Source organism: Micropterus salmoides, unplaced genomic scaffold (assembly GCF_014851395.1).
Source record: "Micropterus salmoides isolate LMB-PRFRI ecotype aquatic unplaced genomic scaffold, ASM1485139v1 Ms_hic_scaffold_7, whole genome shotgun sequence".
NCBI lineage: Eukaryota > Metazoa > Chordata > Actinopteri > Centrarchiformes > Centrarchidae > Micropterus > Micropterus salmoides.
The window spans coordinates 34,074,983-34,094,429 of record NW_024044459.1 but is presented as its reverse complement, the minus strand read 5'-3'; the positions used below and the strand labels follow the sequence as shown (position 1 = coordinate 34,094,429).

Below are 19,447 nucleotides of genomic sequence, written 5' to 3'. Positions count from 1 at the left end.
TTTGTTTCTTTCAGCCGCAGAAAGATGAAACACGAAGATGAAACACGAGGAAGGAACTCTCTAATACCCACTTGTGCAGCAGTGTCCTTATTAAAAGTAAAGGGACTATGGGCAAGCAGTTTTAACATTAATCCTGAAAACTTACTAGTATGTGTTACTAGTAACTATAGCACATTTTTTCCATTGAAATCTATGGGAGTCTGCAGTTCAGATCTCACCTATTCATTAGTTACTGGTCACTAGGATCTAAATTAGATCCTAGTGCTTTTTTTTTTTTTAGTTACTAGTAACAATTGAAATGTTACTAACAAGCCATTTTACTAGTCATTGAATGACTAACCAAGGAAAATATACTAGTAGGTACTAGAAACTGCAGAGCCCCATTGATTTCAATGGCAAAAATCTGTTACTAGTACTTGATTTATAGTTATTAGTTACTAGTATGTATTTAATTGTTACTTGAATAGAGACTATTAAGTTTTAAGGAATGTTAAAACTGCTTGCCATAAAGGGGACAGTCCATAAAACTCAGTTAATCAAAATGCAGTACACACACACATTCTGTATTAACACCAGTTTATTGGAAGCACAAATTAATATTGCATTATAAAACAACAAGGACTTTACTGGATTAATGGTAAATTATGTTGTTTGGGTAAATTAACGCTTTTAAAGTAAAGGCCTGATACTTCAACAAATGAGAGGAAGGCTCCTTAGATCTCTTGTACGGAAAGCCTATCAAACTGCGCAGGATCTGTTTCTAAGGCTAAGACCCTGTCTCTTCCTGAGTGCTGCCGGCCTGCTGCTGGGAATTGTAGTCCACTCTCTCCAGCAGCAGAAGCATCTCCACGTGCATGGTCTGAGGGAACAGATCCACAGCCATGGCCCGCACCGGACGGAATGGGGCCCCATGAACTCTGTTGGACGGCGCTCTGCACAGACTAAAAGACAGAATTTATTTTTTTACCATTTTATACAATCACCTGCCATCAAAATAATATTGGTAAGATATTAAACACTCACTCGATGAAGTTATTCATGGCTGCCTTAGCGTTGCACGCCACATAAACCAGCCTCTTCAGGTGCTCTGCCCTCCTGATGGCAAGTATCACCTTGGAATCTTTGTTTGAAAGGAAGACAAGAACTAGTACATGATGGATCTTGAAATGAGTGAAAAGTCATTTTCATGTTTTTAGCTTGTTAACTCACGAAGGCCTGCCCTCGGCGGATCCACAACGGCTGTGATGTTGGGTGACACGAGCGCGTTGAGAATGTTGGGGAACACATCCTCAGCTTTTCCACAGTGAAACTCAACATTACTTAGACCTTCAAATGCAAACATATGAAAAACAGATTTAAAAAAAACAACAAACTGAATAAACACTTGTCGTTGATCACGCTCTAGTTATGAAGGAAACTAGAGGATCTAATTTGCAAAAAGGTAATTTTGTGAAACCATGACTGTTGTCATCAATACCTTATTTATGACTACAGGCTTTAAGCTTCCTGTTTTTCAAATTAAGGAAGATTTTTTGATTTTTGTTAGGGGCCTTGCTTATTTTATTGAGGGATTTTAGAGCATTTTCTGTGGAAGTTTGTCATTTGCTTTAAACACACTGGGGGGCTCTTGCTCTCAGGAGAATATTTACATTTGATGGAATGAGTCATATGCCATAAAAAACAGTGTCTTGGAGTTGAATATTTCACGTAGGACATTAATTAAGAACTGGAACAAGCAGATACGTACAGTAAGTCTTGTAAACATAAAGAAAGTTTAGGGGAAATTTCAGAGGAAAGTCAGGATAATGACAAGTTAATAAGTGCAGACAGACAATTATAAAGCTTTTATGGAACAATCTATCTACAAATTGGAAAAATTGCAATAAGTTTACATAGTTTATCTATAACTGGTCATTACTATTTATTTTATTGAGATCTATGTCTTAATGGTAGCTGTGTTTTTTTGCCCTGAATAATTCCAATTTATACATAAAGTCTGGGGAAACGACAACCACAAAATCTACTGACATCTTATACCCATACTGACCTTCCTACGTGATGTCACACACAAATGACTGGCGGTAGCTTGACCTTATCTGGTCTCTTACCATTGAGCTTTGCGTTAACTTTGGCATCCTCCACTGCTTCCTGGCACAGCTCGATCCCAATCACCTTCTTTACCCTCTGGGGGCAAAAGTCCAATGGAAAAAAAACATCAGAACCTCCATTTTCATCCAAGACGGACTATAAAGTGTCAAAAAGGGGTTTTGTTTGCAGACTTGTTACATCCCTTTGCCAATAACTGCACAAACCCTGACGCAGCAATTTATTACAGAGTAGAGGTCGCTGTATGCGTTGTTATGTGTGGTATTATCCTTTGCAGTAATCTTAAAGGTCTAAATGCTATTTCAAAGCTCTCATCACACTGACAGGAGTTAGATTCTGGTTAAAAAAATACTGATTTATCTACTTGGCCTAAAAGTTGTCAAATTTGGTTACAAATTTTCTAACAAGTTTCTTCTATTATAGTGGAAATACAGTGCCTAATTGGCACACTTCTAGTTAATTAATTAATTAATTCCAGTTAATTGTTATGACAACTTTTTCAAATTATGAAATCTCTTCTACAGGCAAACATACAATACAATATATATTTAGAATAAAGACCTTGAGATAATTTAAAACACCAAAAACATGATGTGGAAGTCATTAAGAAAGTGCATGTGCAGACTGATACAGTATCTGTTACTAACTCATATAAAAACAAAATAAAACAAAATGCCAGGTGAATGAAGTTTCTGTTACATAACTAACCTTAGCCAGAGAGATGCCGATGGTTCCCGTCCCACAGCACACATCCAGTACTGTGCTGTCCTGATCCAGCTTGGCCCATTCCCCCACAGCAGAGTACAGCACCTCTGCAGCGCCTGTATTCACCTGCCATGCAACACACACACACACACACACACACACACACACACACACACACACTTACAATTACAATTACAGAGACCACAGCTGGAACCATCGTGCATTTGTGGGTTGTAAAATACAATACAGCACTCCAGAAATGCTCCAGTGCAGGTGTTCAGAGACGAATGGGGAATAGCCTGTACTTAGTTAGTGTGAACAGTGAGTGACTGTATAAACTTTTAGGAATTTGCTGGAAAAGAACATGCGGTTGTGGAAATGTTTGGAAGTAAACCTTTCTTACCTGGAAGAAGGAGTGAGGAGATATTCTGAACTTGAGACCCAGGAGTTCCTCATGAATGCAGCCCTCTCCAGCCACCAGCTCACAGGGCAAGTCCACCACGTTAGGAGAAGTCCTTGAAAGCCAAAGACATTTCTCATAGTCTGCTCTCCAAAGTTCACCCTTTTGACCCCCACAGCATCCTGATTTTTTCTTACCTTTGACCCTCCCTAACAAAGTAAAGAGAGGTTACTCCGCTGTCTTTCCCCTCTCCTTCTGTAAAGTACTCCTTCATGGAGCTCTTTAACGCATTGACCTCCTCCTCTTCAAGTTTCTAGGGAGTCATTAAACAAGTAAAAGAAATTTGAAAAAAATTAAATCTAACAATGTTCGATTCCATTTTCTGAAACAGGACCAAACACACACGTTGTAAACAGAACATTTCCTCACCTGTGGGTTGAAGAACACTACAGCCATGGCTTGTTTGGTCCTCGTAGTCCGTACAGTCAGCTGCTTCCAGTGGCCTTCATATGTCTCGGGACTGTACACACAGTATGGTGTTGTCCTGCAAGATTAAATGCAACAGAGGAACCATTTTAGTTTTCTGGGTTGAGACTAGGCTCCGATGCAAATCTAGCTAACGAAATAGCTCGTGGAAACTGCCTATATGCCTATGTTGTTGTGGACCATCATGATGGTGTAATAATACCTGATGAACTTCTGAAACTCGCTGACCACTCTCTTGGCCTCGGCCGAGACGTGGCAGGTGTCAGCCGGCCCCACCACAGCGCAGGAGCCGCCTTTATATTTCCCCAGGCGGAAACCGATGGTCTTGTCCTCACCGTCTGCACCCGCTGAGATGAGGAACTCACACTTGTTTCTGTACTCTGTCTGCCATGAGACAGGTAAAAAAAAAAAAAATAGGTGAACAGCGTTAGGGCTAGATTTACTGCTTCACACAGTGTATTTTGATCTGAGTTGAAAGATTAAAGAATGTTTTGTACAAAGAGAATTTACAACATTTTGGTTATTGTACCTCTTAAAAATGTAGTGATATTTCAGCCTGGCCTATTTTAAGACACTAATCCCTAATTGAGTTGTATGTATTCAAGATACAAGTACGACATGTGTGTATCTCAGTAGACTGACTGAAAATAAATAAAAAATCTCGAAATCCTACCAGTGGCTAGAAAAGGCTGGACTAAAGGACAGCACAGAAGCACTAATCATGGCGGCACAAGAACAGGCACTCAGTACAAGATCAATAGAGGCTGGGGTCTACCAACTGGCTAACCAACCAGACATCGTGCTGATCGACAAACAGCAGAAGGCGGCTTTATATATATATATATATATATATATACATATACACACACACACACACACACACACACCTGTGTAGGAGATGGTCGGATATCTTCCAGAGGACAACACATTTTGTTGTATTTCCCTTTCTGTGCAAACAGCCACGGCAACATGGCTTTGTTGGTGCTGCCGATCTCTCTGAAAAAGAAAAACAACGTCACGTCAGTCAGTGTGCAACTATGCAAGAATGCCTGAAACATTAATACAACCTCCTGTGTGGACGGGCTGAATGTTAATTTTTAAAGAGATTACTACATGATAAGAAGAAAAGATGGTAAAGCTCTAACGTTATTTAAAGTGGAAACAGAGAACTGGAGCCGTCAGGAGCTCCTGTAAATATGCTGTTGGCTTTCATTAACCTGCATTTGGTTAAAAATCCAGTGTTGATACTGCACACATGATCCCACGTGTACAGATGTATGCATCAGATTCTACATAATCACTTACTTGGCCAGCCTCTGCAGGACCCCCACCACCTCCTGCTCCTTCCTCCTCAGCTGCTCCTCATAAGGCACGTTCCACAGAGGCGTCACCACGTTGGCTATCTGGACGCTGAGCGGCTCCTCTGCCTCGTCCCCCTCCGTTCGCTTGGATGGGGGCTGCCCTCCCGCGCCCTCTCCCTCCCCCTGCTTCCTCTTCCTCAGGATGGGGTCTGCTTTGGGTTTGGCCAGCCTGACGCTCAGCACCTGGCCCTTCCACTGCATGCCATGAACCATCTTCATGGCCTTGTCGCGCTCCTCCTCGTTCTTGAAGGTGACGAAAGCGAACATCTGCTTGCCGAACAGCTTGATTTTGTGCGGGTTGAGGCCCTGTTTGGCCAGGAACTTCTTCAGGTCGTTAAAGCCGATGAACTTGGGTAGATTCCTGATCTCCACCTTGTAGATCTCAGACGTGAATAGGTCCTCTTTGATGTAGCGGTACACGCTGGGGTCGGATGCTGCCTCGTTCGCGCCCTCGGCTTTGACATCAGACTTTCCATCATCAGTGTTGGAGTCCTCGGGGAGGTCATCAGGCTTCTTCTCCCCCTTTGAGGGGGGAGTATCAGCCACTGGGCTTCCACTAACATCTGCCATCACTCTGTTGGGTGGCAAAATTAATAATTAGCAGATTGACACTGATGTTGTATTTAAAAAGATGTGATAGCTGTCCTCTAATATATTTGGTTTAGGAGACATTGTAACTCAAAATCTAAGGCTGCGGTCGTATTTCTTTTTTGCTAAAGTAGCTTCCTAATTGAGTGAAATGACCCGGAATAATTTAAATTGCAGCCATGATAAGAGCTGGTCCTATTCTCCAGAAGCTAAGGAAAGGAGCTTCAGCGCTTCCTTTATTACCCCTTTAATCATTGGGCTACTCTGGACCATCCTTTGTGAAAGGACAGGAGATAATACTGTCCCACAGCAACATTTAAAGCGACGCAGTTGCTTTGTAGTTTCCCCACGGCACACCAACGCTGACGTAGAAACAACAGATTGACTGTAAGGTAAGGTATACTTTATTGTCACAAATTCAATCTCTGTGTTAAACCCATCCCTGGTCAATGGCACAGACTGGAGAACCTAATATGTTTTTGACGGTGGAAAACTCTGGCAGCAAGGGGAGAATATGCAATCTCCACACAGAAAGGCCGGGACGACCAGGGTTCAAACCCAGGACCGTCTTGCTGTGTGGTCACAGTGCTATCCACTGGCCCACTGTGGATGTATACATGGAAAACATCTTCTGTGTTTGACAGAAACCTTACTTTTTTATAAAGCTTTGAGTTTGTTACTGTAGCCTACTCATCTTCTATTTATTATAGATAAAGTTTTTTTTAAGCCCAGAGGCAGTGCAGTCGGATTCTCTGTCTTTTCCTGATGAATTCCTCTTCACAACCTTTTTTGTTTTTTACTTTTCGACCGCAGCCTAAGACATAACGGTGAAATAAAAAAAACAAGGTTACAGCTGCCACAACGTTTACATTAAAAAAAAACAAAAACAGCATTAAAAATGCCTTGTTGTTTTAAAGACTTGGGTTTCAGCTGCACATCATGCTTAAACCCTTTTCATCACTTATTCTGCAGACAGATGGATCTCATGTTTGCAACAGGCTGATGTGGCCTAAGTTATTTCCTGTTTAGAGGAACTGATCCAGTATCTGTTTTAATTTCTAACCCTTTATAGTTTCCTATCGTGCTAAATATCATTCAGTGGAGGTCCAGATAATGTTTTGCAGCTACCTTACCTTCTTGTTTTATTCCACTTCTCAGTGAAACGTACAGGGCGCTGCCATGTTGGTTTGACCACGTGCAGCAGCGAACTCTGAACTGTTTTTAAAGTGATAGTCCTCTTCTCGGGGCTCGAGCTCCACGTCCATTTTTATTCAGCACTCCACCATTTACACGTGTTATACTAATGGTTATACCAAGCACTAAGTGAAAGAAGCGCATTACCAAATTGTGCATAAGATCTACCGAAAATAATAATACACTATAATAATAAAAAAATTCGCACAGCTACCCACACAGATTTTTTATGTATGTATTTACATATTTGACAATGGTCCTGACATGTCGGGAAGTAATACAGTGACAGGGATAAATTAATGCACCGGTTGGGGGTGGAGGGGGTTGCAAAAACAAGCATTTTTGAATAAGGACTTCCGTCTACTTTGTGTACTTGTAAACAATGTACATTATAAACTGACATGACAGCGGCCATAAGGTGACACATGCATTACACCATGTTATAAAAAGGGCCCAAAGTTTAGGGCCCAAAGTTTAAGTTTATGCAGGCAGACCTTCAGCTACCTCTGTTTCCCTCTCAAATCCAACTGAGTCAGCAGTTGGAAAAATGTGTTTCTCTCAACGTCCCCGAAATAATAATGAGAACATTTGTGTCTTGTTTCAGAAAGACAATATTTCTAATCCACATGTTATATCATATTGCAACCGATTTGTAAATGACATTGATTGGAAAAAAGCCTGAACGACTTCTTACAAATACCTGATTGAGAGCAAGGTGAAGGAAGTGTCGTTTAGAATAATTCACCAATATTACACAACATATAATCTATGACGAACACAATCAGCCGTAATCTAAGTTTTCTGTATCGCTCCATAAACTGCTTCAATGTCCAGATGAGGAAAATAATTGTCACACAGTTACTATTGACTATGTTGGATTATGCTGCTGATTGTTTATCAAAATACTTTTGACTCTGATCTTCAAACCCTTAAAGTAATCTATAACAGCCTCTGCAGATTTCTCTTATGTTGAGGTGTCCTTACAGAACTCAGTACTGCTCCATGTATGAAATCCTGAACTGGCTACGTCTTACAATTTATCAAAAAGCACACGCATTTACCTAAACTCTACACATATCCCTTCATTTCTCATTGGTCATTGAGAAAACACTAACATTCAATATTGTTCTCAAGTCAGCACAGCTTGAGCTCAATTAGCACACAACCACCCAGGTGGAAACCCAGGTCATAATTAATAACACACCAATCATAACCTTCAATAGGTCGTCTGCCTTTACATCCACATGAAGGTTAATGACATCCCATTCTTAATCCGTAGGGTTTAATATGGCGTTGTCCCAACCTTTGCTGCTATATCAGCTTCAACTCTTCTGGAAAGGCTGTCCACAAGGTTTAGAAGTGTGCTCATGGGAATTGTTGACCATTTTTCTAGAAGCGCATTTGTGAGGTCAGGCACAGATGTTGGAAGAGAAGACCTGGCTCGCAGTCTCCGCTATAATTCATCCTAAAGGTGTTCTATCAGGTTGGGGTCAGGACTCTGTGCAGGCCAGTCAAGTTCTTCCACACCAAACTCGCTCAGTCTTTATAGACCTTGCTTTGTGCACTGGTGCGCTGTCACGTAGGAAAAGGCAACCATCCCCACAAGTTGGGAGCATGAAATTGTCCAAAGTATCTTGGTGTGCTGAAGCATTAACAGTTCCTTTCACTGGAACTAAAGGGCCAAGCCCAACCACCAAACTTTACACTTGGCACAATGCAGTCAGGCAAGTACCGTGTATAGTAAGTAAGTAAGTAAGTATAGTGTAGATAAAGGGCCAGAGTCAGTTCATGTGTCAGAGGACACCAGAGAGGAGGAGATGGAGGAGGAGAATCTCTGGCCTTTCCCAGACGAAAGACAGGATGCTGGGGCAGAACAATTTGTTGTTTGGCGTGTTGTGTTGTACTGTACATTACACTAAGGACTAAAAATGTTCAAATGTTTACATTTGTTGTGTTCATCATGTGAAAAGGTTTCTGAGGGGAGAACCACAAGCAACATTACTTATAACCAGTTGTTGAAGTATTGTTTTGAATTTATCTCACCAGTGTGTGTCACAGTGTTGTAGAGTGTTTGTTTTTGAGGGCCCATGTGTGTCATGTCTGAGGGCAAAGTTTGGTTTTTCAGCAAGATTCGATGGTTTTGAGTGGAGAGCTTGATTTTGCCCTGAAAGTAGGAAGTTTGGGTAAGAGGGTGAGAAGCTATGGCTTTGTGTTTATAGTTACGAGATGACGTCTTGTGTCCTTTAAACAACAGCTTTTTCTGTATATGTAATCAGTATTCTTTTTATGTTCCTGTGTGTATCTTTTTTTTTACTTTGTGTGGGTGATGTGAGTTAATGGGGATGTTGTGCAGGATGGTTGGTAATTGGGAGCCTCTTTTTATTTCTTTCTTTTTTTTTGGTATGAATTGATGTCTCCTGTATGTGACTTGTGATTGTGTTTCTTTGTTTATTGAACCATTTGTATGTTTTGTGTTGGACCCCCCCTTGAAAACGAGATGTTTCATCCTCAAGGGTTTATCCATGAATAAACTTACTTCTCAATAAGTAGGTGTAATGAATTCATAGACAATATGTGAAATACAAAATCAATCAATAAAATGATCGTTACAGGCAATCGCCGAGACGAGAGAGGCGGTGCGCGCGCCGCCAGCGCATACGTAGGAAATTCGGCGCGCGAAAGCTGTAGCAGGAAGTGAGAGTAGCTGAAGGGAAGCGGCGGCCAGTCCGGGATTTGAATTTATCAAACTACTTCCATAATCTACAAACATCTACATTACGATGGCAGACCCGAAGGTGAGGTCACACATTTTAGATGCCCTGATGAGTTGTGTTCGCCTTGAAATCGGAATTTAGTGACAAACGTGGTGTTTTTTAGGCTATAATTCGTCAAAGTTTGTAAAGGAAGCTGCGAGAAATGCCGACAATCATGATGTTGGCTTTCGTGATGCTAGAAAGGCTAATAGGTGTGTGTGTGGTTTTTTTTTTTTCATGGCTGTAGCGATGTGCATTGAAAGCGTGCCAAACTTCATGGCAGACCGCTAGATGTGTCCAGTGTGTCAAGTGTGTGTGATTTTAAATACTCGTTTATTTTAGAGTTAGAAAAGTAACGTTACTCGGAAGTCTGCCGCCAGTCAGCATGTTAACACTAACGTTAGCCTCCGACCGTTAGCTGCTTATAGAAAGAAAATGGGCACGACGTTAACGATTAAACTAAACTATCGTCAGTTATTTTAACAGGGGGGGGGGGGGGGGTTACTATATTAATGTAACCTGCTTTCCAGGACAGGAGCTCTGTTCCTTGCCTTTGTCTGCCAAGCACAACAGTTGCTAACATCAGGTCGGCTAATGTTAGCTAGCTTTAATAAATGCAGGGCGCTGGAGTCAGTGACTGCGTATTATCCGGCAGTTCAGTCACACGGTTTAAAACATGCAAGTTATCCCCCAAATATCATGTCACGCCAAGTTCCTGTCAAATTAAGTGTATTAGTTCGCGACACAAACCGTGGTGCGAAAAAATTCCCCTCCAAAACGATGGTTAGCTTTCAACTAGCCTGCTAGTGAAAGGCCTTGTTACCTAGCTAGGCAACTTCACAATGAGTTGTCTTTGAAAACCAAAGTTGGATCAAGTGTTTGTTAACATTAATATATAAAGAAGTAAATGTGCAACTGCGACAAAACTAAACGTTTAAGATGTCCACCTAATCATTAAAACTAGTGGCCATTTTAAATAAATAAAAAAACGACGTTATTTTAATGTGAATTACAGTTTGTAGCTTAACTTGCAACGGCTTTTAACATTTGGATACACGTAAAATCATAATGGGCTTAGAAGTATGTTTGCGAAATCACCTTGAATATAAGTCTTCCACCTGTGCTCAGTTTCATATCCGCTAAATTATACCGCACAGGGCTCTTTGCACATTTTTATCACAAGGCAAGAACTTGCACATAGCCAAGAAATTATATTCTTTTTATTTTACCAGGCAAGCTAATTAAGAACATATTCTTATTTTACAAAAAAAAAAGGGGCCTGGCAGGGGACAAAGGGAATGGATACTGGGATTAAATAAAAAAGAAATAAATTAAAAATACAAACACAGTCCCAACAACAAACTTTTTAAAAACAGGCACAAAGAAACCAAATGAAAGAATAATAAAACACGGAGAACAAGAAACATAACAGACTAAGACATACCATAATTAATGTAGTTTTGTACCAGTCGTTTGGCGCGGCAAACTAAAAGACAGTGCGACCCGGTACTAAATTTGTCTGTTTGTGCCATATTAATGTTACAGTCTAACAAGTCATTTAATCTTACACACACACCGACGCGAGAACATGCAACCCCAAATAGAATTAAAGATGCTTGGCTCAGCAACTGTGATTTACTAAAGGCTTTGCCAATTCCCCCTACAAAAGCTATACTTAACCAATGAGCTCTTAAATCCCTCCATTGAAGCGTTCATGGCCTGTTGGTCTGTTGTCAGAAGACTGACTCACACTGACCATACCACACGCCTAATTGATTTAACTTGCTGTGCATGTCTGAAAGGGGATACCTGGAAATTTTGAATTTGCACTAACTCATCCACTGCTTATCCTTTTTAGGACCAGGAAGACCACGACACCACTGCAGATAACGCAGAGGACTCTAATCATGACCCCCACTTTGAGCCCATTGTGTCCCTTCCTGAGCAGGATGTGAAAACACTAGAAGAGGATGAGGAAGAACTCTTTAAGATGTAAGTTGCTTTAATGGTTTTAAATTATTATTCACCTGCATGTTTTGCTTTAATTTGCATTTTGCTGCCCAGTGCTGGGACTTTTTGGTAAGCCAGTACTTTGGTGTCTTCGCCAGGAGTGGCACCCTGTTAATGAAGTATGCCTTGTTTTCCCAGGCGGGCTAAGCTATATCGTTTTGCCTCTGAGAACGACCCTCCAGAGTGGAAGGAGAGGGGGACTGGTGATGTGAAGCTGCTGAAACACAAAGAGAGGGGCACAATCCGCCTCCTGATGAGGAGAGACCGAACCTTGAAGATTTGTGCCAATCATAACGGTGAGTCAAGTTAACAAATATAATTAAAATGCTATTTTTATATTGTGATACAACTTACTATAGTAAGACATATATAAAATGTCCTTTTTCTGAACATTTACTTTTTGACATGTTGACACTGTGGAAGCATTTTAAAGTGTCCGAGAAAGATGCAAAAATCGCCGTTTGCAAACACTGTTCTGCTGAATTGTCTCCCAGCACATCCACACTGTCTGTGGCTGACTTCTTAGAAAAGGCAACAAAGTCTGACTGACCCGCTTTGAGTGTTTCTGTCACTCATTTCTGAGAGGGTGATTAAGCTAGCCACGCCTAAATTTGGAGCGCACACGGATTCAAACCTTTATGGTAAATCCACTGAAACGGCCCAGGGCGAGCTGCCAGGCAGGTTAGCGACTTTATCCTGTCAGTTTCTGTCTTTACAAAGACAAGTGTTGCAGTATGAGAGTCCTACCTGAATAGAGGCTGTGAAGTCTTCATGTTACGCCATATGAGAACCACATGCAACATTATTTATCAAATTGGTTCGGATTTGATTCATTTAGCGCGAGGATACACATGTGACAACGTCCGGTTTTCAAAATAAGATGTATAAGTCTAAGTATGGAAATAAGATTAATTGGATTATATTCAGAGAAAGTATAAAGCATATTACATGTGTCCATTAAAAGTAAATGGACTCATGTAATTTACTTTACCGGACCCTCTCGGGCCTCAGACCCAGCCACCATAGTCTCCTCAAAACCTGTGGGAAACGTTGAGTAAAATGCACATGTTGACTATTTAATTTATGCAATAGAGGGGGGAAAGGCAACAAAAAAAGGTGAAAAACCTTGTTCGGTATTCGTGAAGCTTTTCATTATATTCGGCTCTGGCCGAAAATTGCCATCCCTAGTTACATGGTGCAGTTTGTCACCTTTGTTCTCACCGATCAAGAAGGGTGCATCACATTTACATGATTTTCTCAGATAAGTGCTTTATATTGAATATTTGCATTCCCCCAAACAAATGCAAGTACAGCTGAATGGAGAACAAGACAAATGTAAGGAGACAGTTAACAATATAGTTTTCCCAAGTGTAGTAAACACGGACTACAGGTTCTGGTAAGAACAGAAACGGCACCAAACTAATCTAAATGTTTAGATTATATAGTTAACATTAACTTATAGTGTATTGTGCAACCAGAAGGTATAACTTACCACAGATTGAATATAATTATCTTTATTTATAGAGCACTTTTTAAAACAATGTCACAAAGTGCTTTCACACGAGCATAGACAATAAAACACATCAATCAAATAAGATACACGATAAAAGCAGGAAGAAACTTAAAATACGGTTAAAAGAAAAATTGATAATTAAAATCAACTACAATCAAGAAAGTCTCCTATAAAAGTATGCGTTAAGAAGGGATTTAAAAGAGTTCACTGACTGATTTCCTCGGGTAGGCTGTCGTATATCCTTACATCATGTATCATGCTTTCATGTGTCAACCTTGTTCCCTCTCTTGTGAACTACAGTTGTACCTACGATGGAGCTGAAGCCCAACGCTGGCAGTGACAGGGCGTGGGTGTGGAACACACTAGCAGATTATGCTGACGAATGTCCCAAACCTGAGCTCCTGGCAATACGCTTTTTAAATGCAGAAAGTAAGTATCTAACCCAATATCACACTTGAAGGGTGCCCAAACCAGTGTTGAACATGGATTATTAGTGATTGCACTGATGCCTCAATCGTCTCGAAATCATTGAATCTTTGTGTTCCCCGTCGCGCACAATCAGCCCCTGCCATAGTTACACAAGCACACCTAACCTATGCCATCTTTTCCCAGCGCACTCTCCTCTACAACACAATACATAACATACACCAATCTTTATTTGGAAATGGAACATGATGTCCAATCTAATCCATAATTTAAATCCAAGGGTGACCAAAGCAAAGATGCTTCAGAACTAAACGTCTGTTCTACAAAAGTAAAGTAGTTTCCAACACTGCTTTATTGAAGAGCGTGCGTGTGTGCATGTTAAAAGCCTCCTGTCCACCAGCTAGACTGCCTAATTTGCCTGCAGCCTTGCACTTTGCCAGGAGAGCTCACTGCGACTGAAGCTTCAAGTAATGAACCCATTTTCGAAACTACTGGCTGAAGCGGTTCAGTGGATTATATGGTGGACACACTGAAGTGAAATAGCTGTTTTCTCACTGGTTTTCCCATTTGTCAGAATGATGCCGCAGCCGCACAACAGCATGGTGATGTGAATATATGCTAACTCTCTGTTCTGTTTACAGATGCTCAGCGGTTCAAGGTAAAGTTTGATGAGTGCAAGGAGGAGGTCAAAAAAAATCTAGAGGGAACGGGTATGTGAAACTTAATGTTTTTTGCAAATACGTTATTTAAAATGTGCATTGGTTTAGTAGAGTTGGAATCCACGTTACATAGTGACATGCCTATATTATCAGAGCCGCCAACACAGTTCTACTCATGGGGGAGTGATGTGTATTAAGACCTGTTTTAAATTACATTCAAGCTCGGGGTGACACTACACATTGATGAATATGCAGACACACTCTGTTCTTTGCTGCTCTCTCCAGCATCGGACTTTTTCTGTCTGCTACATAAACGTGCAGAATGTAACACGTAGCTGGTTTTCTGAAAAGCTGGTGACGCTATGTTCTGCAACATTACAATTCATACACTCAGTAGCGTAAACGTCACACGGTCCACGTCAAGTCATAAGTGAAACATTGTGGTAGTATGAAGGGGTGGAATATTAAGTTGGGATGCAAAGGGAAAATATCATGAATGTTTTAAAGACAAACTTACATGCCAGGCAAGCAAAATTCATGCAAAAACTGAGATGTGTTAACTTTCATAGGTTTTTAGTTGACTAAACATTTCACTGTTTTGCAACAGGCAACACTGATAGCGCAAACAAAGTGGCAGAGAAGCTGGAGGAACTCTCTGTAAAAGACAAGGCGTCAGAAGAGAAGAAGGAAGAGGACAAAAAGGAGACTGAGAAGAAAGAAGATGAGAAAAAGGAGGTGAAGGCTGAGGAGAAGAATTGAAAACCAAGAACTTTGCTTTGCTGATCTTCAATTTATCAGTTTTCCTCTTTTTCTACAATAGACTCTAAATGAACTGAATTTGGACACTTGCATATTATTAGTATTTTTTTTTTTATTATTGGTTTTGCCTCAAGATCACAAGTCCTTGATGCCACTGGGGGGGAGGGGAGAAAATATAACATAGTGAATTCATGAGAAAAAAAACAAACTTTCCTTCCCACCCCTTTTCCTTCTGCACCATGGAATGCCATGCTTTCCTCGTCATCTACAGTTCAATGTTACTTTTGACAAACTGTGAAAAAAGGCTTGTGATAGTGATAATTCCCACATTGGGGTATTTTTTTGTTTTTGTTATTCTGAAGCGGAGTTTGTTTGTAGAGGGAGAGAGGATAATGTAGCCTGCTTGTTAGCAGCACAGGGTCAGGGACCAGGCATTATGGAGGTGCATTATGAACATAAAATCCCATGATGCATCTCAGTGGGCCTTCTTACCCTGTCCACGCTTCCGCTGTCAGAAACAAATAAGGTGACGACGTCTCAGCGGATGCCTGTAGAACTAGTCCTTTCTTGGTTCCTCCTTTTATCGGTTCTGTTGGGAGCTGACTAGAAGAGGAATCCACTCCAGACAGTTGAAGGGCATCAGATGCGCGCTGCAGATCACATTGTCCACTGATAAAACTGATAGGAGATCAGATGCACTTAGCTAAGCATTTACTTTTTTTTTCTTTCTTTTTTTTTATATCTGAAAACCATAAAGTCCAAAGTCAACGGTTCATCAGAGTTTGGTGCAGCTATTCTCTGACTTAAGTCACCAGGAAATCTGAGTTTCTATTCTTTAGGTCATAACATTCCCAGACTTTAAGCATGTAGAGTATATGTAACAGAGTGTGCCCTATCTGATCTGTGTGCTCACCACCCTCCTTTTCTTTCCACTAATTGAGTTCTTAACCTTGCCTCTAAAGCGCATCTAAGTGCCCGTGCATCTGTAAATACATGTATATGGATGAAATGTTGCTTTTCATTTGCACTCAAATGATTTGAAATGTTTCCTCCACCTTCGAATAAAAGCTGTCAAAGACCATGTTTGCATTCATGTAATTTTCACTTGTTTCCTGGGATAGCTGATGATAAAAATGTGCAATTTATAAATGATACTGCTCTATACATATCTCAAAACAAAAATTGTGTTGAGGGTTGTAGGAGTTTAAACAACATGTGACTATTTATTTGCAAACTACCAATCCTGCAGAGGCTTGGGTTGAATTTTGACATATGTAATGCAGTTGTTACACAACTGTTAAAGAATGATAATCAGTGTTGTGCAGATGTTCTACATCTTTATTTTTTTATTAACAAGAATCACTCATTCACTCAAAGAGTCGGAAACTTTTATTTACTCCACTCAGGTCATTGGGAAATATTTCCTCTTCACAAAAATAGGAACGCATTTACATTTATAGTATATTCTATATCTTAATACATATTGAACTTTCTAGTTGAGTTTCAGAAAACAAAATCAGCTCACGTCTGATGGAACAGATTCATTGCTGACAGTCAGGAATGGTCCCTGACCTGCAGTGATGTCCATCCCAAAAGAAAACCTTGGACTAATGGCAGTCATCTTAGAGAGGAATGACATCGATAAGTGTTTATAGACGTGGTCTAACGGGGGTCTGAAAGTCATGATGGACTGGGCCAAGTCAGCAGCTAACTGTCTATTCAGGTATTTCAATATATTCCAGTTAGCTGTTCTGCTGACAGTTTACACATCAGACTTGTTGACAAAGTAGCCCTGTATACCACAGCCTTACAACAAACAACAATTCAGAAATACACAACTTTAGTAGAGTCTCCTGTGTTACTTCACATTACTCTGTTCATGCTAAGGCAGCTGGGTGAGATCTTAAAAGGGAGACTATACAAGCCAGAAGATTGTAACTACAGCAGCCGACCTTGTCAGAAAGCAAGACTACCACAGACACCGGCCTTTACACTCTGATCTCTGGAGAAAGGAATCTATGAATGTATCAGATATGGGAAGAGGAAAAAAATCCTGCTAAACTATTGGCATTTCATAATTAATTACTATTATTTCTTGTACATTGGCCTTTCTTGCAGAACTTTCTGATCTGCTCAATACAAAACACTAATGGTATTTAATTGTCCCTTAGCGTACAATAGTGTTTCCACTAGCCACATTTCGTTGTGTATGAAACAGCGTTTCCTCTCAGAAGGCAACAATGGTTTATTGTTAATACAAATGACGCTAATTTACAACTTCACATCCGTGTCAATTCTGCCGTATTTTTTCAGTCAGTGGGTGGAAAATATAAATAAAAACCTTCCACTTGGATATATGTTCATTTTAATGGTCAAATGTAATACATGTTATGAGTCTTTTCTTCAATTAACAGCAAAAAAAAAAAAAGAATGACTAACTCTGAGTGGATAATACTGGAGCTGTACCAGACAGCTGCTGAAAATTTATTGATTTGATATTTTCCATCTTTGGGACATCACCTGTTCACTGTCTTTGATAAACTGAAGGGTGGGTAGCCTATTTTGGCACTAAAAACTCATGACAGCTTCTACTGAAAGCCTAATCCTTGTCTTGTGTACAGCACATATTGGCAATGTGGATTATGTAACTGTTCACTTGTCAAAGATTGTGGCTTTAATATTTCACGTCCTCATATTACAAATCTTTTCATCATACTTTTTTTTTGTTTTTTTTGTTTTTTTACACTGCAAGGTAGAATAAGCTATGTTTACTTAATTAATTTTATCCATTACCATGATCTTATTTATTTACTGAACTTATAATTTATCAACAAAAAACAACTCCACTCAAAATAAAAACACCCATTCCGGGCTTAATTATCTGTATAAAAAAAGATGTATCAAACAAAGCTTTTGAAAGGTTGGGTATAGAAAAAGGAAACAAACTGATTTTAGAAAAACTACAAAATAATGAATGACTGACCTTCTTCATTTGACTACGTTGGACAATGGCTTGTTTCTTTATACTTTTCCATTCCTATGATAGTTACACAAACACAACTTACATTTCTAAACATTTCTTTCTTATTTTATAGACAAAACATAAACAGAAAAGTTGTTTTGGTTGTGCAAGGCTGGACTTGTTCTGAAATGTTGGGATGAGGTATTCTGATCTTTCAGAACGAGTAAATCTGCCCAGCACTTGTTTCATGGGTCATGTTGAAATCACTGAACTTCACTAAAACAAACAGCAGCCTATGGTGATGTACTGCACCTTCGTGAGGGGAATAAAGGGCGCTAAGCTATACTCAAGCCCTAAAAATATTAGACATTCATAATATATGAATTAATATCTAGCATCTCTGCTGGTTGCATTCATTCCTGAGAAATGTCTGTTTGACAAAGAAGGACGTTTTACATTTTATTTTGAATTAAAAGCAAGCGTTTCTCGATGAATTTGGAATGCAACCACCAGACATGATACGATGACTGTCTCCTCTTGATATCCCCTTTCCCAGCATCTCATCTCACTTGTCTTGTGTTGCCCGTTGGTGCAGTTGGTTCTGATCTAACTTATCTGTCCTCCATCACTTCTCAAAGCTCTACAACTCCACCAAATATGCTGGAGATGACATGAACAGTACAAGTTCATGCGAAGCACCTTGACTTCTTGAGGTCAACCGACTCGGAAAAGACACTAGTCTTCTCCCGGAGGTCCATGATGAGGATGTCAGTGTTTAATTCATCTGTAGTGTTATTGTTCAGCCTTCAGTTCCTTACTGGAGCAAAGTTTGTGTGTGACAAACGTACGCTTCATGACCACAGCTGACAGACGACAGTAATAACTTTGACCATCTGTGGGACGGTCCACCCTTACGACCAAGATGATGAGCCACAAATTTTTTTTACAACAAGACACTCTAGGACACATAAAGCCTGCAGCGGTATCATCTGACAACCAACCCCTCTGGTACAAACACACACGGGCAATTGGCTAGACGGACCCACACAGGAGCAGACAGATCCTCTGATTGGACAGTAACTCCAAAACAAGGAGGAGTGCTATGTGCCCCTGACTGGCCGTTATCTAGACTTCACAAAAATAACAGAGAGGAGAGAATCTCTTTGTAGGGTGGTCGTTGGAAGTGGATCCAGTGTCCCTGCTCACACCGATATCTCATACGTGGTGCCTCCTACACCTGTCACCTTTTTGACGTTACTGTGGCGGCTGGGGCTGAGGGTGGCGCCCTGGGCACTGGGGTGGCAGTCCGTCTGCCCATTAACTTTCATGGCCTCTCTGAGTGGAAAGAGGAGAACAGAGAAATTAATTCAACACGAAGAGCCAAAGAGAAGAAGAAGAAGAACACAAACCAAACAATAAAGCATGTGGCAGCATGCAGATTACTTTGTATTTTTAAATGACAAAACAGAATAGCAATGTGGATCGTAACTTGAAAGTGTACTTATTAGTGAAGCAAAAGGCTTGG

The 19,447-nt window shown here is 40.4% G+C and overlaps 3 protein-coding genes and 1 non-coding gene across 5 annotated transcripts in view; 2 read left to right on the top strand and 2 right to left on the bottom strand.

Annotated features, from left to right (window-relative positions):
• Window positions 1-559: 559 nt before the first annotated feature.
• On the bottom strand, window positions 560-6,930 carry trmt2a (tRNA methyltransferase 2 homolog A). The gene is made up of 12 exons (XM_038702878.1): window positions 6,780-6,930; window positions 5,003-5,632; window positions 4,585-4,693; window positions 3,900-4,081; window positions 3,641-3,755; window positions 3,409-3,524; window positions 3,215-3,326; window positions 2,815-2,937; window positions 2,109-2,184; window positions 1,210-1,326; window positions 1,024-1,120; window positions 560-941 (listed from the first exon to the last, which is right to left on the bottom strand). Exons 2-12 carry the CDS (start codon window positions 5,626-5,628, stop codon window positions 767-769), a joined length of 1,848 nt encoding a protein of 615 aa, XP_038558806.1. The 5' UTR covers window positions 5,629-5,632; window positions 6,780-6,930; the 3' UTR covers window positions 560-766.
• A 2,550-nt stretch (window positions 6,931-9,480) lies between these two features.
• ranbp1 (RAN binding protein 1) lies at window positions 9,481-16,041 on the top strand. Its single transcript, XM_038702877.1, has 6 exons — window positions 9,481-9,635; window positions 11,452-11,585; window positions 11,742-11,899; window positions 13,417-13,545; window positions 14,184-14,252; window positions 14,809-16,041. The coding sequence occupies exons 1-6, from the start codon at window positions 9,621-9,623 to the stop codon at window positions 14,958-14,960; spliced, it is 657 nt and encodes a 218-aa protein (XP_038558805.1). The 5' UTR covers window positions 9,481-9,620; the 3' UTR covers window positions 14,961-16,041.
• On the top strand, window positions 14,453-14,581 carry LOC119892555. Its single transcript, XR_005442588.1, has one exon. It is a non-coding gene; the product is annotated as a small nucleolar RNA SNORA77 (small nucleolar RNA).
• A 290-nt stretch (window positions 16,042-16,331) lies between the features above and the next one.
• The window catches only part of zdhhc8b (zinc finger DHHC-type palmitoyltransferase 8b), a 61,316-nt gene continuing 58,200 nt past the window's right edge, over window positions 16,332-19,447 (bottom strand). For both annotated transcript variants that reach the window (XM_038702871.1, XM_038702872.1), the window contains exon 11: window positions 16,332-19,257. In XM_038702871.1, coding sequence (XP_038558799.1) covers window positions 19,125-19,257 — 133 coding nt within the window. In that variant the 3' untranslated portion in view covers window positions 16,332-19,124. The remainder of the gene's footprint in view (window positions 19,258-19,447) is intronic.